At 40.6% G+C, this 26,425-nt stretch overlaps 1 protein-coding gene and 1 long non-coding RNA gene across 2 annotated transcripts in view; both read left to right on the top strand.

Moving 5' to 3' along the window:
• Positions 1 to 14,751, top strand: part of LOC309384581 (vomeronasal type-2 receptor 1-like) — a gene marked incomplete at its 3' end in the record, with an annotated part of 42,636 nt that extends 27,885 nt beyond the window's left edge. Inside the window, exon 6 of the mRNA XM_081938284.1 lies at positions 14,539 to 14,751. Within this exon, the coding sequence (XP_081794410.1) occupies positions 14,539 to 14,751 (213 nt within the window). The remainder of the gene's footprint in view (positions 1 to 14,538) is intronic.
• Positions 1 to 26,425, top strand: part of LOC309392074 — a 185,538-nt gene that overhangs the window by 45,375 nt on the left and 113,738 nt on the right. The gene's annotated exons all lie outside the window — the stretch shown is intronic.

The following is a 26,425-nucleotide window of genomic DNA, read 5'->3' as shown; positions in this document are numbered from 1 at the left end:
CTAAAATCAAGGAATATAATTATGGAATCTGACAAACTTCCCAAATTCTGTCTTTTGGAAGAGACAAAATTTTAATTAATGATTTCTTATAATTGCCAATAGACAAATTATATTAGGAGCTGTGGTTCCCAATCAACAATGGAAAAACAAGCTCAAAAAGAATCAAGGTGGAATGCAAATAAGTACAAGTAATGAAAAAATAAAAAGATTGCTGCGCATAGAATCTGGGATATGGAAGCAGAGAAAGATTTAGACATCCTCAGTGCATTTAGCATATTGAAATAGAAGAGCCGCTACAAACGGACGTTCCAAATCACTGAAATGCAGAAATATCAAACCATCTTAGGGTATGTTTATTCGAGCAGGATTTGAGCAGCTGGACACAATGGTACAATATGGAAGATGCAACCAATTCTCTTGTAATGAATATATTCGGTGTGGTCAGAATTTAAAAAAATTACAAATAATAAGAACCTTTATTGGAACAAAGCAATTTGGTTGAGATAGGCAGATGTTGATCTGATGGCTATAATTTGCATTTTTATTCCTTTTCACTTAATTTGTTTCTTCTATTCCCTTTATATATACAGTGTGGTCACTATTATGTGTTTATTAATTGGTATCTTGAGATGGTCTAATGGTTAATCAACAATAATCTATTTTAACTTGTACATCAGAACAAACATGGATTTATTAAAAGCTCATATTTTGGTTTCAATTTGATCCCAAATATAACACAGTATTCTTTTTTGCCCTTTCAGATCCGTTTTATATCTTCTTCAGGGGCCCTGAGTGATAAAAATCAATTCCCTTTTTTCCATCCAATGTTACCCAAACAAGGGATCCAGTATCCAGGAATGGTCCAATTGCTTCTCCATTTCAGATGGACCTTGATTGGCCTCTTTGCTCCAGACACAGAGAAGGGGGAGAATTTCATGAGGACTTTTACTCCTATGCTTGTCAGCAGTGGAATTTGTATTGTAATGTCACAACGATTCTCAACAACTAGATCTACAGGACCCCTCAGGGATGCCCTCTCTAAGTGGAGACAAGTCAATGTCTTTGTTCACTTCTTGGAATATGAGTCCGTTTGGGGCATAATTCTTCCCTTCCATTCAACGTTTGAAGATTTGCCAGGACCCATTGAAGGGAAAGTCTGGATCATTACAGCTTTGGGAGTATTTCCTGTGAAAAAGCAGAGACTTCTGAAATATGTGCATAGCATTTTGAACTTTGCTTTTGTGGGAAAAGAAAAGCCAGAAGATGATGGCTTTGAACCCTATTTCTTTCTGGATCCCCAGTTTGAAGCTCAGTGTTTTTCCTGTTCTTTTTCAAAGCACGTCTTTTCGGTCAAAGGCCGGAGAAGATGCTCCCAGAAAGTGACACTGAAGTCCCAACCGGGATCAAATAGGATCAAAATGAATAATACCTTCTTGATGTATAGTATTGTTAGGACACTGGCACATATCTTGAAGGCTGCGTATTCCTTCAGATCCAGGAGAAGGAAGGAGGGTAAAGGGAGGTTAGAGTCTCTAAGGCTTCAGCCATGGCAGGTAAGGGTTTCCTAGAATAATCCCTCACAATTAGTTCCCTTTGGAGGAGGAATCCAAAAGAGAAGGAGGGAAACCATTTCAATTTCCTCGTACTACAAAAGGCAACAGATTTCACCAATCCAACCACTAAGAGCACAATGTTCCAAAGAGCCAGAACTGATTAATTTTGATAGTAAGCACTGCTTATTTTAAAAGGAACTATTCATTTTAAATAAACTCCTTTATTTATGTGTTGATGATTAGCATCATACCATTTTACCTTGATAAATTTGAAGGGCACCTTAGTCTATCTAGCTCAACCCTTCCTCTCTGCAAGAATGCCCGTTTAAGCTTTTTCTGACTGATGATTGCTATCTTTTTGCATTAAGAAAATGAGTAAAGAGAGAGTGTACTTCTCTGCTTTACTGGCTAAGTTTTGAAACTGCTCCCCGTCTTGGGATATTTTCCCTTTAATTCAGCCAGAATATCCTCTCTTTTCACTGGATTCATTCAATATGTACCAGACATTGGAATAACAGCAAAAGGGCCTTAAGCTTCTTTGAACCATATTTCAGTTATTGGAAGAGTGCTGTAACCTCCCTTCTCCAACTGAGAGATTTTGTAAGTTGGAGACACTTTTGCCAGCTTCATTATTTTCCACTCCCATAGATTAACTTGGCTCTTCCCTTTGTTGTCTTTCATTGAGGCTATGAGCAGCTCCTTTGATCTCTTCCTTGGCTTCTTTGCCATTCCCTAAATCTGACCCAAGTTTTGTGAAATGTCTTCTCCAAGTGTGGTGCCTGCAACAGGACCTGGTATTGAGTGAGGGTCTCCCCAAACCATAACATGGATTTCCTGAGATTCTTATGGATGCACTTGCCTCCCTTCCATGAGGATCACACTGCTGACTCACAATTGGTTTGCAATCATCCAGTGTTTTGTGATCCTTTTCACAAAAATTCCTACAAGTTGGGTCACCCTTCTTTCAGTGCATGGTTAAGGTTCTTATAGAGGATGCTATCATTTGATCCTACTTGCTGAAAAGTTAATGACAGGACAAATTATTTTTTGTAACATCCCAGTTTTATAATAAATATCTAAATAATTAAAAATGTACAGATTTGAAGAAAGTTTTTATCCACTTAATTATCATACTATCTAACCTCACTTAACTATGTTCATAATCATTACTAAACAGTTTCTTTATAGTTTGCTGAAATGAGGTTATATGACCAACACTCCTACAATCTATTGAGGAAGTGTAATGTTATGTGAAAATGACTGCTGGGAAGGGAAGGAACCCTAAACCCCTAACCCCTAACCCCTGACCCTAACCCTAACCCTTCTTCTTTGTGGCTGCCTCTGAGATATCAGAACACTGCTATTATGTCACCTCTAATCCTTCTTTCCTTAAGACTAGGCATACCCACCTCCAACAACTGTTCCTCATATGTTTTAGCCTCAAGTCCCCTAATCATCTTTGTTGCTCTTCTCTGCACTCTTTCTAGAGTCTCCACATCTTTTCTACATTGTGGCGACCAAAACTGAATGCAGTATTCCAAGTGTGGCCTTACCAAGGCATTATAAAGTGGTATTAACCCTTCACGTGATCTTGATTCTATCCCTCTGTTGATGCAGCCTAGAACTGTGTATTGAGTAAGGTACCACATATGCTGTCCCTGTGCATTTTGTATTTCTTGCCTAAATGTAGAACTTTACCTTTTTCACCATTGATAGCTTTGTTAGATAGGGCCCAATGTTTGAGTCTGTCAAGATCCTTCTGCATCTTAAGCCAATCCTCTGGAGTTTTAGCTATTCCTGCTTAGCTTGGTGTCATCTACAAATTTGATGAGTTACCCATCTATTCCACTTGTTCAAATCATTGATGAAGATGTTGAAGAGTATTTGGACTAAAACAGAGCCCTGGGGTACCCCAATGAATACCTCCCTCCATGTAGGTGCAGATCCACTGAGGACTACATGTTGAGTGCAGTTGGTCAGCCAATTACGAATCCATCTAGTGATGATGCTGTCTAACCCACATTTATTTACTTTATCAAGTAGTACCATTGGTTATGGTCTACTTTATCAAATTCCTTACTGAAGTCCAAGTTAATTATATCGACAGCATTCCTCTAGTCCACTATTTTTTTCACTTTGTCAAATTATGCAATAAGATTATTTTGGCATGACCTGTTTTTGACAAACCCATGTTGGCTTTTGGTTATTATTTTGTGTTTGCTGATTTGTTGGTTGATTATCTCTTCCAGAATCTTCCCTGGTATTGAGGTCAGGCTGATGGGTCTATAGATTCCTGGATCTATTTTTTTTTCTTTTTTTGAATATGGGAACTACATTAGCTCTTTTCCAGTCCTCTGGCAGTTCTCTGGTGCTCCAGGATCTTTGAAAGATGTAGTTCAGTCGTTCTGAGATCACATCTGCCAGTTCTTTCAGAACCATGAGGTGTAATCCATCAGGTCCTGGTGCATTGAACTCGTGTAGGGTAGACAGGTGCTCACTTACCATTTTCTTCCCTATTTTAACTTGTGTTCCTAATCTGTTTTTTGTGCTGCTGTTTTTGATAGGTTAGTCTGTTTTTTTTCCCTTTGGGTAAATACAGAGGCAATAAATGAGTTAAGTAGTTCTGCTTTCTCCCTGTTGCTTGTCACCTTCTTGCCACTTTCTCCAAGCATTTGAGCCAATTGTTTCCTTGACTTTTTTCTTGTTTTTAACATATTGGAAGAAGCTTTTTTTAAAAAAAAAATCATAAGCCTTTGTTCATTGTAAGCCTTAGCTTTTCTCACTTCATCTTTGCAGGCTTGGGTTATTTTCTGATATTCTTCCTTTGTTATTCTGCCTTAGTTAGTGCCACACTTTCTACTTTTTATACTTGTCCTTTTTGTCTTTCAATTTGTCAGAGAGTTCTTTATGCAGCCATGCTGGTTTCTTTTGAGAGCTGTTTTTTTCTTCTTCTTCATCCGGAGAGGTTGGACCCACTCCAGTGCTCCAGTGGGGACGTCCGAGACTAGTCTTGAGAGACCATGCTGGGAGGAGTTTGACCCTGTTGTCATCAAAGATTTGGACAGGTTGCGCGGGCGACTGCGGGCCACCACATGTTTACTGGACCCGTGTCCCTCCTGGTTGGTGCTGGCCTCCTGGGAGGGCTCACGAGGCTGGCTACTGGGACTGGTGAACGCTTCGTTGGGGGAGGGCCGGATGCCGGCCGCCTTGAAAGAGGCGGTGGTCAGGCCCCTGCTCAAGAAGCCTTCTCTGGACCCAAAGGAACTAGCAAATTATCGTCCTGTCTCCAACCTTCCTTTTTTAGCAAAGGTTGTTGAGAGTGTGGTGGCTCAGCAGTTTCCGCGTCACCTGGAGGAAGATGATTATCTAGACCCGCGCCAGTCCGGCTTCCGACTCGGTCACAGCACGGAGACGGCCTTGGTCGCGTTGGTGGATGATCTCTGGAGGGCAAAGGATGAGGGTTGTTCCTCCATCCTTGTTCTATTAGATCTCTCGGCGGCCTTCGATACCATCGACCATGGTATCCTATTGTGCCGGCTGGAGGGGTTGGGGATTGGAGGCACCGTGCTACGGTGGTTCCACTCCTACCTCTCTGGCCGGACGCAATGTGTGTTGACGGGGGAGCAGAGGTCGACCGCAAGGCCCCTCATTTGTGGGGTCCCACAGGGGTCGATTCTCTCGCCTCTCTTGTTCAACATATATATGAAGCCGCTGGGCGAGATCGTCCGTGGTTTTGGGGTGAGTTACCATCTGTACGCTGATGATACTCAGTTGTACATTTCCACCCCAAACCACCCCAACGAGGCTGTCGAAGTGATGACCCGATGTCTGGAAGCCGTACGGGTCTGGATGGATGACAGCAGGCTCAGGCTCAACCCCTCCAAGACAGAGTGGCTGTGGTTCCCGGCTTCCCGATTCAATCAGCATATTCCATCGCTGACCATCGGGGATGAGCAATTAGCCCCGGTGGAAGGGGCGCGCAACTTGGGCGTCCTCCTTGACGATCGGCTGACCTTAGAAGATCACGTGGCGGCCGTGGCAAGGGGGGCGTTCCACCAGGTGCGCCTCGTGCGCCAGTTGCGGCCCCTTTTGGACCGGGAGGCCTTGCGCACAGTCACTCACGTGCTGGTGACGTCCCGCCTGGACTACTGTAACGCTCTCTACATGGGGCTCCCCTTGAGGTGCGCCCGGAGACTGCAGTTGGTCCAGAATGCAGCCGCGCGGGTTATTATGGGGAGATCGAGATTCTCCCATATAACACCTATCCTGCGCGAGCTGCACTGGCTTCCTGTGGCCTACCGGGTGCGCTTCAAGGTACTGGTTACCATCTTCAAAGCGCTCCATGGCACAGGGCCTAGTTACCTGCGGGATCGCGTCCTGCCCCATACATCCCTGCGACCCACTCGCTCACACAGGGAGGGGCTACTCCGGGTGCCGTCCTCTAGAGAGTGCCTGGGGACGGTGCCCAGGAGTAGGGCCTTCTCTGTGGTGGGCCCTACCCTTTGGAATGACCTCCCCCCAGACATCCGGACAACAACCGATCTTCGCTCCTTCCGTACGAAGCTGAAGACCTACCTGTTTTGTCAAGCCGGCCTGGCATAACGTTACTATCTTGCCACCCCAGGTCATTTTACAATGGGAAATTTTGTTTTTAATATTTTTGGGGTTTTAAACTTTGTAAGTATGCTTATTTATGGACTTATTTTTACCTCCTCTGCACGATTTTATGGTGCTATCTTGATTATTGCTCTGTACGTCGCCCCGAGTCCCTGTGGGGAGAGGGGGCGACTAATAAGTTCAATAAAATAAATAAATAAATAAATTAGTATTGTGCTAGACTGGGCTTTTATAATCTCACTTTTCAAAACTTCCCAATGTTCTTGAGTTGTTTTCCTCTTAAGGATTCTTATCCATGGAATCCTTCCCAATCTCTGTCTAAGTTTATTGAAATTAGCTTTCTTAAAGTCCAAGACTCTAGTTTGACTTTGTTCTATTGCTCGTGCTTGCATAATGTTGAATTCCATTATTGCATGATCACTCCCCCGCAAGATTCCTGTAGCTTCAACACCTCCAATCATTTCATCTCTGTTAGTGAGAATTAAGTCCAATATGGATGATCTCCTAGTTCCCTTCTCTACTTTTTGGGAGACAAAGGTGTCTGTTACGTTTGTCAGGAACCTGTTGGATCTTCAACTTGTTGCAGTGTGTCTCCCAGTTGATGTCAGGATAGTTAAAATCCCCCATTGATATTGTGATGTGCTTCCTACATATCTTAGTTAACTGTTTGTCTATTTCCTCTTTTTGGTTGGGTGGCCTATAGTATATACCTATGGCAATGTCATCCCCACCCCTTTTACATTGACCTAAATGCATTCCAGGCAGTTTTCACCATTGTTGTCCTCTATTTCTGCAGAGATGTAATTATTTCATATATAACGCAACTCTACCTCCTCTTTTATTTAGTCTTATGAATAATCTTTTTTTCCTGTTGTTCAATTTATTTGGTACCTGCTCTGATATATTTCCATAAGTGACCAATTTCATTAATTGTGTTTTGTCATCCAATTTTATCAACATATTATTGACAAATTTTGTTGAACATTTTTCATTCACATATTAAGATAGTGGTAAGGCTTAATCTACCAATTGAGCATATTTGTAAGTTAGGAAACTGTAAGTTAGAAAACTTCAATTGTGAAAGGACCATGAGGTATAAGAAGCCAAGAGTTCAGCTTTAAACATTCCTCCATATTTCCATTGTAGTTTCATCCATTTCTGAAGAAAAATGAGTTTTACAATTTTTCCCACTTTAAACTCTACTTGGACCAAAATGGAGATATAGCAGGAGAACTTGGCATAGCAAGCATTCTGGTTCTCCCCAAAGAGGATCCCATCATGGAGCAACTGGGGAATGTTGTAAGACAGAGACTTATTATCAGAAAAAAATGTCTGTCACGTCTAAAGTTGCTCAACAAAGTGGGTAAAATATTTGTATCTTCTCTCTCCTCCCCCCCACATAGCCTGAGAACCCATTTTAAGTAGACTACCGTATTTTTCGGAGTATAAGACACATCTTTTTCCCCCTTAAAAGAGTGTGGAAATATTGGTGCGTCTTATACAACAAATGCAACCATTTTTTGGCTCCCGAAGCAAAATGGGGGTGTTTTTGCCTTCTCTCTTCAACTTTATTTAGATATCAGTTGGTTTTAACCTAAGTGTACTTCCTGAACAGAAAGGATCTTTTCTTGGATGTAGTTAGCTGGGCCTTTAAAATATCTCCTTCTGACAAAGAGCTCTTACTTATTTCTTTTGTGTAGCAACTTACCCTTCACTACAGTTCTGCAAACTAGGCAGAATTTATTCCTAGATTACGAATGAGCTGAATTAGTAAACATATAATTACACAATGAGAAATCTCCTTTAAGGTTGACAGCCCTGATTTGTCGGGAATTTTCCTTGATGTTTCAATTGAAAGTTGGTTTTGGGCTACGTTCACCGTTGCTATAATCCAGAATAAAAGTTTCCAAATCTGAGATTTCTCTTTTCATTACAGTGTTGTTCTATATTAATAAATGGAATAGAATAAATAGAATAAATGGAAAAACAAAATTTTGTTACAAAACAATTTATTCTAAAATTTAATGTGAGCAGATTGTCATGCTTAAAAATTATGGATGTAGGAAGAGTGGAGGAATTGATGTTAATACAGTCATCAGGAGGAATCCAATGGTTGCCACTTAACACTTAAATGTTTTCTCAATTATATCCCTTCAAGCTTTATTAAATGCAAAAGTTTTTTTTAATTGCAAATTAATATGCCTTAGTTCAGGGGTGTCAAACTCACAGTGTCACAGCTGTGTCATGTGACATATCAGGACTTCCCCCCCTTTGCTAAACCAGATGTGGGTGTGGCCAGCGCATGACACAGGCTTGGAGTTTTACAGCTCTGCCTTAGTTAGTCAATTGCTTATTGCAATTTTTATTGCAATTTAATATGCCTTATTTAATCACTCACTCACTTACTTACTTTCCTTGTTTGTTTGTTTGTTTGTTTATTCTTCATATTTAACCACCCCTTTCCCTCACAGAGGGGCTTATATAGTTATGGTTACATAACCGTTATTTGTTTAAAATCTTTTTTTTCTCCTTCGCTAAACCAGGCATGGGTGTGGCCAGCACATGACATAGGCTGGGACTTTGACAGCTCTGCCTTAGTTAGTCAGTTACTAATTTATTTATTAATACTTAACCACCCATTTCCTTCACAGAGGGGCTTATATAGTTAGACTATTAGACCCATTAGACTATTTGGCTCATGTTTTGTCTACCTCCATGTTCCATGAATGGTGAGTCCCAACATATTTTCTTTGGCATTCCTTGTTTTTCTGCTTAGACTCTTCCTCAGTCCAAATGTGTGGAAAGTTGTCTTCCTGGATTTGACAAGCGGCCTCGAGAGGGAGAGCCAGTTTGCTGCTATGACTGTGTTCCTTGTCCAGAGGGAACCATCTCCACTCAGGAAGGTGGGTGACACCAAAGAAAAGGGCAATGAAAGTGGGGTTATCCAGATACTTTTTGGATGGAAATCGGTGTGAAAGGACACATTGAAATGCAAGTGCTATCATCTTTATTTAATTCTTTATATAAAAAAAAGAAGCATTCTAAAAAAACCTTGAAAGAAAGACTGGAAAGAGTTAAGAGGGAATTGCATATTGGGCTGCCATGTGACAGCCGTGGCAAGGGGGGCATTCCACCAGGTTCGCCTGGTGCGCCAATTGCGCCCCCTACTGGACCGGAGTGCCCTGCGCACGGTCACTCATGCGCTGGTGACATCTCGCCTGGACTACTGCAATGCTCTCTACATGGGGCTTCCCTTGGGACGCATCCGGAGACTGCAGCTGGTTCAGAACGCAGCCGCGCGGGTTATTATGGGAAGCACTCGTTACTCCCACGTAACACCTCTCCTGCGCGAGCTGCACTGGCTACCTGTAGCCTTTCGGGTGCGTTTCAAGGTATTGATTACCATCTTTAAAGCGCTCCATGGCAGAGGACCTAGTTATCTGCAGGATCGCATCCTACCACACACGTCCCTGCGACCTATCCGCTCACACAGGGAGGGGCTCCTCCTGGTGCCGTCTGCCAGGCAATGCCAGCGGGCGACACCTAGGAGTAGATCCTTCTCTGTGATGGGCCCAACCCTCTGGAACGACCTCCCCCCAGACATTCGAACCACCACCGACCTCCGCTCCTTCCGGCAAAAGTTAAAGACTCACCTATTTCAATCAGCTGGCCTGGCACCGTCTTAGTTTTACCTCCCGGGATTTATTTATTTTAATTGGGTTTTAAGGGTTTATAGGCTTTTAACGTATTATATTTATTATTCGATTACAGTCTCATAACCTCCTTCACCAGTATTAATTTAATTGTTTATGTATGTATTTTAGAATGTATTTTAGTGACTGTACACCGCCCCGAGTCCTTTCCGGGAGAGGGGGCGGTCTATAAGTGTGAATAATAAATAAATAAATAAATAAATAATATTTTCAGAGAAAAAACATCCTTTGCTCATTAATTTGAATGGGTCCTTTCACTTTTACCTCTCTAGAAACATGTGAGTTCTTTGAAATATGAGGAATTGTCTTAGGTCCACGTACTAGAATGATTATTAGAATGTCTTCTACATGGGCCTCCCCCTTTGAGGATAAATAAGAAGGTATCCCCGGTTCACAATGGGGACAGTTATGGGTGCACCACACTACATCTATATCACCACTGTTTCCAGTAGCCATTCCAGATTATTTGCAGGACTAGCATTCCCAGCCAGCTAAGCTACATCTCACAAGCTCTAGGTAATTTCTGGATCCAGAGTCTTACAGCAGAACTCATAAAATGTTCCTAGAAACATTAGCTGATTTATTATTTATCTCGAATAATATAGATTCCCATAGAGGTTAAGCACATTAAACAAGCCATTCAGGACTATCCCCAATTTTATAGATCTTAGCTCTCTGTGTATATATATATTTAGAAAACGATATCTTTTTTAGCTTCTTTGTAGGGAAATGTTAGGAAATGCATCTTAGGAAATTCTTCTGCTGTGAGGTTTTGCCCAAGAAGGTACCCTTGAAAGGTCAAATACGTTTGTATGTATGTATGTATGTATGTATGTTTGTTTTGGATTTCCCAGATAAAGAAAAATGCATCAAGTGTCCGGATGACAAATATCCAAATGAGAATAAAATTCAATGTATCCCCAAAGTTATAACCTTCCTGTCTTATGAAGAATATCTGGGCATCATCCTGGTCTCCATCGCTCTATTCTTCTTCCTAACCACAGGCCTTGTTTTAATCATCTTCATTAAATACCAAGAAACTCCCATTGTCAAAGCCAATAACCGGGACCTCTCTTACATCCTCCTGGCCTCCCTCCTGCTTTGCTTCTTGTCTCCTCTTCTCTTCATTGGTCAACCAATGAAAGCCACCTGCCTTCTCCGACAAACAGTGTTCAGCATCATTTTCTCATTTGCAGTTTCTTCTCTCTTGGCCAAGACAATCACAGTGGTGCTGGCCTTCTTAGCCACAAAACCAGGAAACCAAGTGAAGAAATGGTTGGGGAAGAGCTTGGCCAACTCCATCATCCTTTCTTGTTCTAGTGTCCAAATTATCATCTGTTCCACCTGGCTGGGAGTTTCTCCCCCATTCCCTGAATCTGACCTTCACTCCCAGTCTGGAGCGGTCATCCTGCAATGCAATGAAGGCTCTGTTTTCATGTTCTACATCACACTCAGCTACTTGGGATTTCTGGCTTCCATCTCTTTCACAGTGGCTTTTCTGGCCAGGAACCTACCTGGGGCCTTCAATGAAGCCAAGCTGATCACCTTCAGCATGCTGGTCTTCTGCAGTGTGTGGGTGAGTTTTGTGCCCACCTACCTGAGCACCAAAGGGAAATACATGGTAGCTGTTCAGGTCTTCTCCATCTTGGCCTCCAGTGCTGGTCTGCTGGTCTGCATCTTCATCCCCAAGTGCTACATTATCATACTGAAGCCAGACCTGAATACAAAAGAGCAACTGACCATGAGAAGAAATGTAGATATGTGAGACAGAGGAATTTGAAGTCTTAACATTTTCCAACATCCACAACTAAAAAATAGTCCAAACTGCTCCCCACACATAGGTATTTTCCAATATCCATATATAGAAATAGTCAAAGCTGCTCTCCAGACGTAAGTATACATATTGCTTGACATATTTAAAGGGTGTTTAATATATTTTCTTCAATGTTGTACAGTAAAATTCCCTAATGTACACTAAACTTGTTTGGATCCTTAAGGCACCATGTCTATCCAGTACCCTTAGCCTATCTGAGGCTTGAGATGCCACATTCAGGTTTTGTAAATGTGGCTCTTGTGCAATTGGAGTCTTGTTGATATGCCAGAGATAAATAGTACGTGGGGGTCTCTAACAATTCCATTCCTTTAAATGTTGTCCTTAGGGACAAGATTCTTTGAATCTCTTCCTGGGAGAGAGTCCAAATCATCTTTCTGCAGCCATCTTGTCCAGCCTTCCTCTGAAAATTGGTTTTTGGAATTAGAAAAGTTAAATGTTTGATTTACAAACTGTTTATTAGAAGCAGAAACATCACTTATTTTTTTCTTCCAAAACAGAGGATGAAAACATGACATTAAGAGCATCCCATAGTGTGAGCTGTCTTTTTCATAGAGAAATAAAATTATTATCAAGACGGTACTTTTTATGGAGAAGCAAGCACATTTCTCCTCTTGCAGATGAAAACTTGAGCCCAGGAAATGCTTGTTTTCTCATTAGTTACAATCATTCACTTATTTCTAGTGACACCTACAACATGGGAAGTATGCTATAGAATGATATGGACATACCTGGGGGATGATGGCAGTCTGAGATGAGATCTCAGTCTCAGTCCCTTCAAGGACAATGAAAAGGTCCTTCTGCCTTCCACAACTGTAGTTAGGAACATTGACTTCCCCAGCTGAGAAAAAGTCATCTTTAGGTTCAAACAATTGTAATTGAAATTGAGAACTCAGATGAATGTTGGGAAAAGTTGGAGAACCTGGTTGATCTCAGATGGCCTAAAGAAATGAGATGACTTTCCAGGAGTCGATGAATCCTCTTCTGGAAATATAGGAGCATCTTTCCTTTAGAGCATATAAGACATATCATTTCTACTGGTACCTTCACTCTATATGGTAGTCCTATGAAAGAAGAGCTGCTGTCACAGCCTGGAGGCTCAGGGTCTAGCACAAAGGGGGCACTGAATGTCCTTTGTTATATTAGCTGTGGGTGTTGTTCTGTGATGCTGGTTTTCTATCAGTTTTGGGTGGTGCTTGTCTGCAAAGCCAATGGAGGCTGCATAGCACAGGGCTTGCCAGAGGCTCTGTTAGAAGCTGCAGCTTCCAGTTCCCTTGGCTGGATGTCACAGTGGCATAGTGTTTCTTTCACGGAGTATTTCTAGCTCTTCCTCCCTTACTTTGAGTTGCAGCTGGTGCAGCTGGAGTGTGTTTGCAGTAGTGCCTCCCGGTTTTATTTTATCAATTTTTAGTACTCCCATTGGAAAGTTTTTTATTTAATTAACATTTTTGGTGGAGTTAACAGCGTAGAACATAATACAAACTTTTGTTGCTGCCGAGAATTAAAAAAACATGGGAAAAAGAAAGAAACGCCATGGCACCAGCCCAGGATCTCTCCCACCAGTGAAGACAGCAAAACAACCAAGAATTGAGGAGCTCTTTGTTGGCAAGAGATCTGTAAGTAAAACTAACCCCCATCCCCATCCCCAACAATCTGGAGATATTAGAATGGGACCAGCAAAAAGATGTGGCAAAACAGCATTTACTAGACTTTCCTGATCTGGCGGGGGGGGGGGGGCGGACCAAACTGAAAGCCAGTTCTTCTCACAAACAACTATCTCAATAACTTCCTATATGGAGACTGAGCTGAAGGCAAAAAAAGGCGACCAACAACCAGATAATTCAGAGTATGGAGGGTTTACCTTAGGAAAATTCAACTGAGTTTATGGCAAAGCAATGCCTTCTTACAGTGCAAATTGTGGTTTCAATATTTGAACAATTAATTGCCATCCAACATGATGTAGAGACATTGAAAAAAGATTTAGCTGTTTTTCTTCAAGTACAATATCTGGCCCAGGTACCCTCACTGAAGTTCTTGCAGAAGACTTGGTTAACTCCCATACACAGGATAAGGAAAAGGAAAAAGAGCAAAGAGCCAGAGAAACAGTTAAAGAGTCGGATAAAAGGTGGCAGTCCTCTCAGAAAAACCGTCCCTCCCCAGACAAGGCAACGAGAGGAAAAGGTATCAATAAAGAAGAAATCAGGAAAGAATCCCTCCCTCAATTACAACAATCACATCGCTCTCTACAAACCCAACGGATAGCTTTTAGAATCCATATGAATGGACTTAATTATGAATGTTGGAATTCCAGAAGTGCAATACTAAATTCCCTAAGCCAGCTTCTTCACTGTCACAGGGGCATGATTGATCTCCGTGCTGTGGAGTGGTTACCTGAGGCCCCAAATTGGAAGTGGATTCTCCTGTCTTTCAAACAGCCCACCATATCACAGATGTTATTAAAGATGAAGGCATGTTTAGCCTCCTTCCAAATCTTTCCCATCAGAGTCTTTGGTAAGGAAAGGGTTACTCCGTTAATAGCTAACATGCGAGCTCCCAAGGTGGCTGCCTCCTCCTCATTTTCAACCTTGGAAAAGAGAGATAGAAAGACAGTGGGACTCAACCAGCCCTGCCCAGTGAAGAGATACTTAACAGCTCAGAAGCTGGTATGATTAACGCTTTTGGCGCTCTCCCAAGGAAAGAACAAGACAATATATTATACAAGTTAGAAAATTTAAAGAAATTCTTCTTGGTCACAATGGACACAGCAGAGCTGCTTATAGATCTGGTTTCCCCAATAATTGAGCCTCTCACTTCTCCCCCAAAGGACAAGGGATTATATGAATACAAGATCATGGAAAATAGAAGCCAAGACCCAAAGGGGGTATTAGAAATCCCAGTAGAGATGGAGATGTTTTCATCCCTGTGTGAATATTCCATGGCACCTTCAGCACCTTCAGCACCAAACCAAGAAACTGAGAGCCAACCCACGTCAGAGCCACCATCTCAAAGAATGAAAGACGACCTAATAACGCCTTGATCTACACCCAGAGAAGAGGGAATGGCAAGCTCTGTTAGCTGGTGCTAAAACCTCTTACCCTGAACAAGTTCCTCAAGAGTCTACACATGACCTAGACGGGACCTCCCTATTTTTAAAGAAGGCCAATTTTGTGTGCAATGACACCTCAATCCATGGTAACAACCAGAAAACTTCCCTTTGTATAAATCAAGTTTCCTGATTGAGCTGCAAAAGATGACCCACTTTCCTTTATAACCTGGAATATAGCAGGTTGGTCTGTTCCATCAAAAGGCCAACTCTTTTTTGACTATATAGCACAATTAGACATCCTCTTCTTGCAGGAAACCTGGGCCTCCACAGAGATTCAGTTAGATGGCTATTGGGTTAACTCAAACCTGGCTGTCTCAAGTAAGGGGGGGGGAGCTAAAAGGGGTATTGTGACATTAGTTAATACATCCTTGCAATTTAAATGTGTACCACTGTCACCTTTCCAGCCATGGCTTGTAACTACATTACTCTTATTTAAACAGGTGGAGATTTTGTTTTTAATATCTATATTCCTCCACTTAATAAGAATAATGTGATTAACAAGATTTGCTACAGCATAGAAGATTCCCCAAAGCTGCAATAATTATAGGGGGGCGGGGCTTAAACACTAGAATGGGACCAAATGATCAAGCATTATTTAATCATTTTAAGATTCACTATGATGAAACTGTAACAGGAGAAACTTTGCATTCCAGACAATTTAAAGACCCTAAAGCTAATCGGGCAGGTTTGTGTGTAAGACAAATGACTGTATGTTTGGATCTTTGTATCCTTGATGGGTCCCCATGGGGTGACTTTCCAGCAGAATATACTTATCAGGGAGCAGGAAGAAACTCCACAGTTGATTACTGGACAATATCATATGACGTCCTGAAGCTCTTACAGAAGATGGAGGTAGACTCGTGACTGGAAAGCGATCATAATACAATACTCCTTACTCTCACATTGCACCAGAAATCTCGAAGGGCAGGCACAGCCTACCTACCCAGGTTAGAGACTCAAAATACCCAGGTAAAAATTAAATAGAATGAGAGAAACGCTAAGGAAGTTACCAAATGGATGTTAGCCCCTGAAACCATAAAGCTATGTACATCTCTACTAAGAAATAAGTGTGGAGGATCTTAACTAGAGGGGTTTGAATCCTTAATTTTAAATTTGAATTTGGTTCTCAGTAACAGATCACTAGCTCACTCCAAAAGGCCGGTTTCAAAGAACAAAAAATGGTTCGATAGAGATTGTGTGTAACTAAAAAGGATATATAATATGGAATACAGGAAAAGTAAAAGTGCCCCCTTTGAGGATCACGCTGACTACTTAAAGCAGCTGAAAGCACAATATAAGAACCTTCTAAAAGAAAAGAAAAGTGCGGCTCTGAAGGAGTCTTGGCATAGACAAATTACGGCAGTCAGGACAAAAAATACATCCCTTTTTTGGTACAACACCAGAGGATTGGGAAAACCTCCCCTACCCCCAACAAATCAGGTTCCGATTCATGCCTGGGAAGAGTATTTAGGGAACTTTATACAGATCCTGACTATGTAACTAAGGAGAGCCAAGCTAGTTTGGACCAAACTCCTTACTGGCCCCCTGTTACACCAGAAGAGATATCCCGGTTGATCGGAGCCCTAAAGGCTAATAAGGCACCCGGGGCTGATAATGTCCTGCCACAAATAATCAAAAAGAATGCCAGTTGGTGGGCTCCACTTTTAGCATCACTGTTTACATTTATAGATAAAACAGGCCATGTGCCTAGAGATTGGGGAGTAGCAATTATCATACCAATTTATAAAAAAGGTTATAGAAATGACCCAGACAATTAGAGACCCATTAGTCTTCTAAGCGTTATTAGTAAACTGTATGCCAAACACCTAAATTATAAACTTCAAAGATTGGCTAATTTCAGGGGGGATAATCAAAGATGAACAAGCCGGTTTTAGAGAAGGAAGATCTACAGTGGATCATATCTTGGTACTCCACCATTTAGTACAAAAATACATATATATATATATTTAAAAATCCTCTCTTTTTGTGGCCTTCCTTGATTTTAAGCAGGACTTTGATTCAATATCCAGGATCACCCTCTGGGAGAAATTAAAATGCACCACTGTCGATAAATGCCTCCCCTGACTGATTTCCAGTACTTGCACACTCACGACTCTATCCTTGGAGAATGGCCAGCAGTTAGGTGGTAGAATGATGCTTAGGAATACCTGTCAATCAGGCATGTGGACCAGGAGACTTTGACTTCCTTGGATTCTTCTGTTGCAATTCCAGGAAGTTAGATATTGGTTGAGATATCCCCCTCTGATGTTGGTGGTTCATCCCACCTTTCACTGGGAAGTTGTATTGTACTATCTGCGCATGATTTCCCTTCAAACTCTATACATCACTTTATGTGGAATCCCAAGTCAGGACCACAAAAAACACAACAATCAAGGCTTACTGCAGTTATTATTTATTCCGAATACACTGGAGGAATTCCCTCCAAAAAAGAGAGGGGGAAAATCCTTCAGAAAAAAAAATGCACTGACATTTATACATTTCAGGAAAGCAAGACATATGTGTGTGTCTGTGTGCGTGTGTGTGTGTGTGTTTATATGTGCATATTTAATACATCACATAAGAATCCTTAAGAAATATTTTTTGTCTAAATAAAAAGAAACATACCATTTAAACTGTGATGCCACGTTTGATGAAACATACTGAGAAATGATGCGTCAAGGTTACCTCATGCATTCCTTCCACCATTCTAACCTGTTAATATACTTCCACTCTTCTAAGAACTTATTTTCCGGACAAAGTCTTTTCCCTCTACACTTTAATAATTTCAAGGAAAAGAACTGGACCCTGGCATACATAGGGAACACCTTCGGCCATTTTCAAAGTTTAGCCTGTTTGTTTGCTTGTTTCCCTCTGGATTCCTTTTTGTTTTTATCTTTTGAATCAAATAAAAATTTAAATGGAAATTCCTCTGTGTCACATGTCTACATTTCTTCTTGTCGTAAGCTGATCCCTTGTATTCAAGTCTGGCCTCAGAAGAATTATGTAGCACTTGGGGATGAAGATGCAGCCCAGCAGCCCAGCATTGGAAGCCAAGATGGAGAAGACCTGAACAGCCACCATGTATTTCCCTTTAGTGCTAAGATAGGTGGGCACAAAACTCACCCACACACTGCAGAAGACCAGCATGCTGAAGGTGATCAGCTTGGCTTCATTGAAGGCCCCAGGGAGATTCCTGGCCAGGAAAGCCACTGTGAAGCAGATGACAGCCAGGAAGCCCATGTAGCTGAGGGTGATGTAGAACATGACAACAGAGCCTTCATTGCATTGAAGGATGATCTCTCCATTATGGGAGTGGGGGTCAGAGTCAGGGAAAGGGGGAGAAACTCCAATCCAGGTGGAGCAGATGATAATTGGGACAGCAGAACAAGAAAGAATGATGGAGTTAGCCAAGCTCTTCCCCAACCATTTCTTCACTTGGTTTCCTGGTTTTGTGGCCAGGAAAGCCAGCACCACTGTGATTGTCTTGGCCAAGAGAGAAGAAATGGCAACTGAGAAGATGATGTTGAACCCTGTTTGTCGGAGAAGGCAGGTGGCTTTCCTTGGTTGACCAATGAAGAGAAAAGGAGATAAGAAGCAAAGCAGGAGGGAGGCCAGGAGGATGTAAGAGAGGTCCCGGTTGTTGGCTTTGACAATGGGAGTTTCTTGGTATTTAATGAAGATGATTAAAACAAGGCCTGTGGTTAGGAACAAGAGTAGGGCAAAGGAGATGAGGATGATGCCCAGATGTTCTTCATAGGACAGGAAGGTTATTCTTTTGGGGATACATTGGACTCGGTTCTCATTTGGATATTGATCATCAGGGCACTTGGTGCATTTTTCAGTATCTGAGAAAATAGAATGTAATTTTTCTTATATAATCTCTCCTTTCATGTGAAGACAGACCTTCTTTTGATGTGCTGATACCGAGAGACCAGAAAGCCATAGTAAATATTAAATAGGAGCATGTATAGAAACACATATTTCTCCTTATGCAGCTCTATGATCTAAAAACAAAATTATAATTGATTGATTGATTGATGTTTGAGTGAGGTCAGGTCAAGAATCATTGACCTGAAACCATTTCTCAAGTTTTAAAAAATTCAAATGTTCCTAAGAAAGGTAAACATTTCCAACTGACAAATGGAAGAAATATTTCCTCCAGCAGAATTAACTTGCCCAATTCATGAATGTCCTTTGCTCTCTTCCTATCTCATCCTTCAAGATTGTTATTGTATTTTTCCAAATGTTGAAAATTAAGAACAATAAAATAGTCAGTTGATATGTCTCCTAAAACATGCACATTGATTGAAATGCTCTGGATGAATTCAGTAGCCTTTCCTCTGGTGTCACCCACCTTCCTGAGTGGAGATTGTCCCCTCTGAACAAGGAAGACAGTCATAGCAGCAAACAGGCTCTCCTTCTCGAGCCTGCTTGGCAAATCCAGGATGACATTTTTCTACACATTTGGACTGAGGCAGAGACTGAGGAGAAGAACAATGAATTCCAAAGAAAATATGTCAGGACTAAACATTAATGACAAATGGCAGTCAAGATGAAATTAGCTGTTTCTGAGCTTCATTTAGGTAAATATGAAATCTCTAGAAAGTTCCAAACAGTTGCAGGAGATACAACTACTCACAGATTCTATATTTTGTTCACCTCATTTACTTCTATCACATCTCATTGCATTAATGGGCTTTTCTACTTAATAAAGTCTGGAGAGATGGAATTGAGAAAAGATATAAGCATTGAGTGAGAACCAGTGGATTCCTCCTCTGACTGTATTTACATGCACTCCTCCATTCTTCATTTATCTGTGATTTTAAATTTTGATGATCTATTCATGTTTAGTTTTAGAATAAATTTAAAAAATAATTATTAAATTTTAATGTATCAGATTTAATGTCAGAAAACAAAAGTGTGATGAAGAAAGAAACGTATGACTGATAGAACACGGAAAGGTTTCTTCTGGACTACATAAAACATCACCAAACTGCTCCTCTTTAAACATAGTTCAAAACAGTCCCCCAGTTAAGATACAGAGGAAACCTCCTTAGAAATTAGGGCCATCAACTTTAAAGGAAATGTTCTTTGCCAAGGTGGCGCAGTGGTTAGAGTGCAGTACTGCAGGCTACTTCAGCTGACTGCTAGCTGCAAGTTCGGCAGTTCAAATCTCACCGGCTCAAGGTTGACTTAGCCTTCCATCCTTCCAAGGTGGGCAAAATGAGGACCCAGATTGTTGGAGGCAATATGCTGACTCTGTAAACCACTTAGAGTGGGATGTAAAAGCACCATGAAGCAGTATATAAGTCTAAGTGCTATTGCTAAGTGCTATCATTCCTCCGTTTATTCATTCAGTTGATATAGCTACCATGCTGGTAAAGTGGAACTGAAATTGATTGTTTAGTTTCTAGAACTGCAGTGACATAAGATGGAGGTGAGGCCATGAGAATTTTCCCCTCAAACAAGCTAAGACATGCATCTCTTGCTGCAGCAAGTGGGACATGAGTATAAGCCCTGGGTCAGGAGGAGAAATTTCTAACACCAGCTAGATATCGAAGACACAAAAGGACAATGATCAATCTAATGTATAATCACCAAGTTGACATCAAATGTTGGACATGGCTGAATCAGCTTAAAATGATGTCCCGTATTATGGCATCTGAAGAACAAAATAGTCCGTAGTACCGAAGCCTCCCAAATAGACTAAGGGCAGGGTAAGGGTTATACACCCCTCATACAGTTCTCAGTGACTGTCATTCATTTTGGGAACTTAGCCTTAGCCCACTGGAAATGACCCTCAATCCTTTGGAAAACAGAGAAAAGAGAACAATATTTTTCTCCACCTTGTTGAGCAACTTTAGCTGTGAAAGATGAGCTTGGTTGATAAAAAGTCTATTTCTTTCAAAACTCCCCAGTTTTTTGCTGATGGTATATTCCTTGGGGAGAACTGCCCAGCTGTTGATGGTCATATCTGCTGCCACCTCTCCATTTTGGTCCAAATAAATTTTCACCCAGGAAAAATTGCAGAACTTATTCTTCTTCAGAAAGGGATGGAACTAGAATTGAAACATCCAGAAAAAAATTAAAGCAGACAATCTGGTTTGTTATCCTACAGGGTCTATTTGAATTTGAATTTGAATCTTCCTTCTGCATGTTAGTAACTTGCAATCATGTTTACTTGATAAAACAGGTGTTACTGCTATCCTGAAAAATAAATAAATATTGAAAAAAGTTTTCAACCATATCACTTCTAATTGACCAAATATCATTGTCAGAATTTTTAATCATCAGGAATATTTTAAAGTGGACCATCTACAAAAATATATATATATGAAGAAATGAAGAGATTATTTACATCAGCTCCTTCAGAATTCCAACTCCTGGACAAGGACTTGTCAAGAAAAAAATTAGGCTAGTTAATTAGCTAGGCGAATCAGAACAGAACAGAATAACAGAGTTGGAAGGGACCTTGGAGGTCTTCTAGTCCAACCCCCTGCTTAGGCAAAAAAGCCTACACCATGTTCTGCCAGGTAGATCAGATAAGAAAAAATGACAAAAAATATGCATTAAAGCAATACACATACCCTGTCCCCGTGAGATGAATACTGAGATGTATATTTCAACAACAATAGTTCTCCCCTTGCAAAACAGATGCACAATTTGTGAACTCCTACAGCTCTATTTACCCAACCACCTTGACCTTCTCAAGTGTGAACTGCTTCTGACAACTATTAGAAAGACTTATTGCTGTTCAAGTTGCCAGAGAACTGGGTGAAAAGAAGAGTGAGAAGGAATGCAGGCAATCCAAGAATATACCGAATATACCTTGTGAGCCAAGAAACCACCAAGGTCACATCTGCAGGTGTCCAACAAAGAAATAAAGTCTTCTCAATTCATTATTGGACAGCATGATCATAATGATGGGTGGGAAGAAGGGAACCTTAATGTTTAACTATATAGTGTTGCACGGGAAAACCTCAGAGCTGGTTTTAATTCTTCAGTGTCAAAATGGTGTATCCGATAAATGTTTACTTTTGGGATTTTAAAGTTCTCAAGAGTGTCTACTTTATTTGGGGGGGGGGTTCTCTAGTTGGATGGTTGACAGACCTACTATGAATCAACTGAAAAAAAGGACAGTTAACAGATAAGCCCAACTGAAAAGCTAAACTTCAAAGACCTCTGTTAAAAATCTGTTCTTGTATTTAACATGCAGAAAATCCATAACCCAGTCATTGATCTCTATTGTAAATATCTAGACACCAGTGCTTATTTGTAAGGTTTTCCCACGAATGGAAGCACAGCATTCTTCATGAACAGAGGGATAGAATCAAGATCATGTGAAGTGTTAATACCACTTTATGATACCTTGATAAATCCACACTTGAAATACTGCATCCAGTTCTGGTTGCCATGATATAAAAAAAGTGTGGAGAGTCTAGAAAGAGTGCAGAGAAGAGCATCAAAGATGATTAGTGGATTGGAGGCTAAAACATGCAAAGAATGTTTGTGGGAACTGGGTATGTCTAGTTTAATGAAAAGAAGGACTAGGGGAGACATGATAGCAGTGTTCCAATATCTCAGGGGCTAGCACAAAGAAGAGGGGGTCAAGTTATTCTCCAAAGCATCCAAGAATAGGACAAGAAGCAATGGATGGAAACTAATCAAGGAGAGAACCAACCTAGAACTAAGAATGAATTTCCTGACAGTTAGAACAAGTAATAAGTGAAACAACTTGCCTCCAGAAATTGTAAATGCTCCAACATTGGAAGTTTTTAAAGAAGAGATTGGATAACGTTTTGTTTGAAGTGGAGTAGGGTTTCCTGCCTAAGCAGGGGGTTGGACTAGAAGACCTCCGAGGCCCCTTCCAACTCTGTTATTTTGTATTCAGCATTTCTTGACAGTCACCTTCTGATTGCATATGTCTGTTCCACAATCTCCATTGACCCCCATACCTGCCATGGCTGCAGTCTTTGGGCCCCCAACTGTCCCTCCCCTGTCTTCCTTCTTCTCCTGGATCTGGAGGAGTATGCATCAATCAAGGCGTGGGCCAAAGTCCTAAGGACACTGTAATAATGGTGTGCATTTGAGACCTTGACCTTGTTCCGAGAGTGGGACTCCAATAGCTTTTTCTGGGTGCATCTTCTCTGGCCTTTGACAGAAAAGACATGCTTTGAAAAAGAACAGTGAAAAGACTGATCTGGTTCCACAGAGAAAGAATTTTCATAGGCATCACCTTTTGGCTTTTCTTTCATCTGAAAACCAAAGGTCCAAATACTATGGATATATTCATGGGATCTATGCCTCGTCCAAGACAGCTGGCCCCAAACTGTGCTGATCCAGACTTTCCCTTCAATGGGTCCTGGCAAAAGCGTAAGTGCTAAATGGAAAAAAATAATCATGTCCCAAATAGCAACATATTCCATGAAGTGAACAAAGACATTGACTTGTCTCCACTTAAAGAGGGCATCCCTGAGGGGAGTTGCAGATGAGATTTGTTGTGATATAACAACACAAATTCCACTCTTGATAAGCATAGGAGTCAAAGTCATAATGAATTTCTCTCCATTTTCGGTGTTTTCAGCTAAGAGACCAGTCAAGGTCCATCTGAAATAGAGAAGCAGTTGGACAATTGTTGGGTAGAAGATCCTTCTTTTTGGGAAAAGCCAGTGGTAAAAGGGCAATTGACTTTTATCACTCAGAGCCTCTGAAAAAATTTCATATCTTATCTGAAAAAGTAATGAAGGACACTGCGTTATATTTAGGGTTGAATCAATTTCTAAACATCAATTTTTCATAAATCCAACTGGGTTCTCATGAGCATATAGAATAATTTATTATTGATTAGTCATTAGGCAATTCAAGATACAGGATATAAAAACCCATAAGATTACACGATCGCATATAAAATACTATCAAAATGAAATTAAGTAAAAAGAATAAAAATAAAGAATGTGATTCATATTTCTATATCACTCCTACAATTTACTCCAGTCAGACCCACATGTGTAGATTGCAAATGAACTAGGATTTTTTTTTTACCACACAGGAAATACGCTGTTTCAGTATAAGAATCTAAATAAGTGGGATCCTGATCTCTCTTCTTCTTATATCACTGGCACGTAAATAATAGATATGTTACATCTTCTAGCATCACAAATATATGTCCTTCCATTACAAGGAAGTTTGTTACATTTTTCATGTTTAACCATTGTGTCCAGCTACTCAAATCTTTCTCTGTTAACTATGACTCTAAGATGTTTAGAGATTTCTGTGTTTGAAGAGTTGGAAATCAGGAAATTGTGTTTATAGTAGCTTGTTTGTTTCAAGGTGCCAACCATATTAAGGATGACTATTCTCTTCCTCTATACTGGGATTTTTTGTGCGTCAGTCTTTGGACCTTGTTCTCCAGTTGTACAAGAGAAATGGAGACCACAGCTCCTAAGATAATTTATCAGTTCTACAACCCCACAGATCCTTAACTGAAATTTTGTCTGTTCTAGCAAATGCAATTTTGTCAGCTTCCATAGCTTTAATATTACACCAAAAACTATATGCCCTGATTGTAGACAAATTGTATGCATTCCATGTCAGTTCTGAGGGCAGAAGATGAAGTCCATTAATCCACTCCCATGATTCTGTGCTGTGATCATTTTTATTCCAGTAGTTGTGTATTTTAACCTCCAAATTTCAGCCTCATATAAGAACATGTGGTTAACCTTGGTGTTATATACCTTAATGATTGTGACTAGGGAAGTTGGATTTTTTCCCCAATTTTAACAGTACATTCATTCGTTACTTTGTTCTAAGTGAGTTGAATTGATGGTGCGTGAGTCAATATCTCATCTCAGAGAAAAATACTCCAGCTAAGGACATGCATTAACTTGCTGTACCATCAATGAGGTGCATGTGGTTATGACATCATGTTTAAAAGATCACAATTTTTGACTTTGATTTATTAACAATCAGAGAATTATTATGAATGTATGAATGAACTTTTTTTCCCAACAAACTACACAATCCAACTTGAAACTATAATAATATCATACCATCTGTCAGATGAAATCATGGGGTTACAATAGGCATGGGGTAATTCAGGATCCTTCATTAGCCCCAATAGGTCATTAATGTCTAGACTGAATAACAGTGGTTCAAATATACATCCTTGCCTTGACTCTTTGTAATTAGCGGTCCTAATTCTCACGCCTCCATTGGTCCAAACCTGAAAGTGATTGTCAATAATGGACCAGCTCTGTCTAAAGCCTTCTTCTTCCCTCGCAATGAATGCATTTTTTACATCCATCAACTCACTGTTCTACTCCTGTGGAACCCAGCATACATTAGACAAATGGCTCAATAGTTCAAATATATTTATATCTCTGAAGGAACCTCAAATAGACTCCCACCTGTCTGGATATTTCTTGAATAGTTTTACCCTGTGGAAAAGTCCTCTCCAGGAGCTTTATTGCTCTCCAAGTCTTTTATGATTAATTTTATCACAGACATAATAGGGTAAAAATAGCTGACATGTTGGCAAATATGCTTGGCATTTTTTAACAAGGTGACTATGTAACAATTCCCACAAGTCCATAAGACATACATGTTTTATCCACCATAAGAATCAATTATAATGATAATCCATGATATGATAATGATAATCCAATTGGATTCCTTTCAAAAAGTAGGGAATCTGGGATTTTTTTCACCACTGTAATTATCATTATTTTGGCCAACATTATAAAAAAAGTTATCGACTTCCCATCACTGCTGCAGTTTCCTTTTATATAGAATGCCTTTTGATTGGTCCCAGAGCCTCTCCTCACCTTCAGGAGCCTGCAAAGCAGCAAGGACGGTGTCCTGATTTGAAACGGCTGCTTTGATCCTTGCTCCCTCCCCACTGAGGATCCCAATTCTTGGCCATGGCAACCAAAATGGCCATGGTGAAAAGCAGATCTTGTATTCCAAAGACAAGTGGCAGTTTAGAACTGCCACTGGTATATGACCACCTTAAACAATGTACAAGATAGAGAAACATACACAAACCTGTGGGATTTTGTAAGTGCCTCCTAATGTTGACATCTGGATGGAGGTGTCACTGTCACTTGCATCGAGAAGAACCAAAATGTTGTCTTTCCTTCCACAGCTGTAGTTGGGAATATTGGCTTCTCCAGTGGAGAGAATGTCCAGCAAGGCATCCAAAGTGCCAAGGGTGTTCAAATAGTTGTTGTGGATGTTGTAGCCAAGGGTGAGGTTGTGCAGGAATTGGGGTTCTTTGTTAACCGTTTGAATATTGAAAATGAAGCACAATATGCTTGACTCACTAAAGGGTAAGCTAGGGTAAAAAAAACGTTAAAGTTATTACCAGCATCATCAACATCAGTAACAAAATACTTTTTAAAATTTAATTGCCTTTGTCTCCATAAGCCCATTTAGTCTTAAGCCAAGACTGATCCAAATTCAGACACAAATCAGAGTTATTCATCACCGCTTAATTTTAATGACTGTTGAGAAGACATAAATAGTCCTCCATCAGGGTAAAGAAACACAAATAACTACTATTCCAAACTTCAAAATCATTCAATCACTACAATAGAACCAGCAAAAT

Source organism: Natrix helvetica, assembly GCF_964273705.1.
Source record: "Natrix helvetica genome assembly, chromosome: 1".
NCBI lineage: Eukaryota > Metazoa > Chordata > Lepidosauria > Squamata > Natricidae > Natrix > Natrix helvetica.
This window is presented reverse-complemented; position numbering and strand designations above follow the sequence as displayed.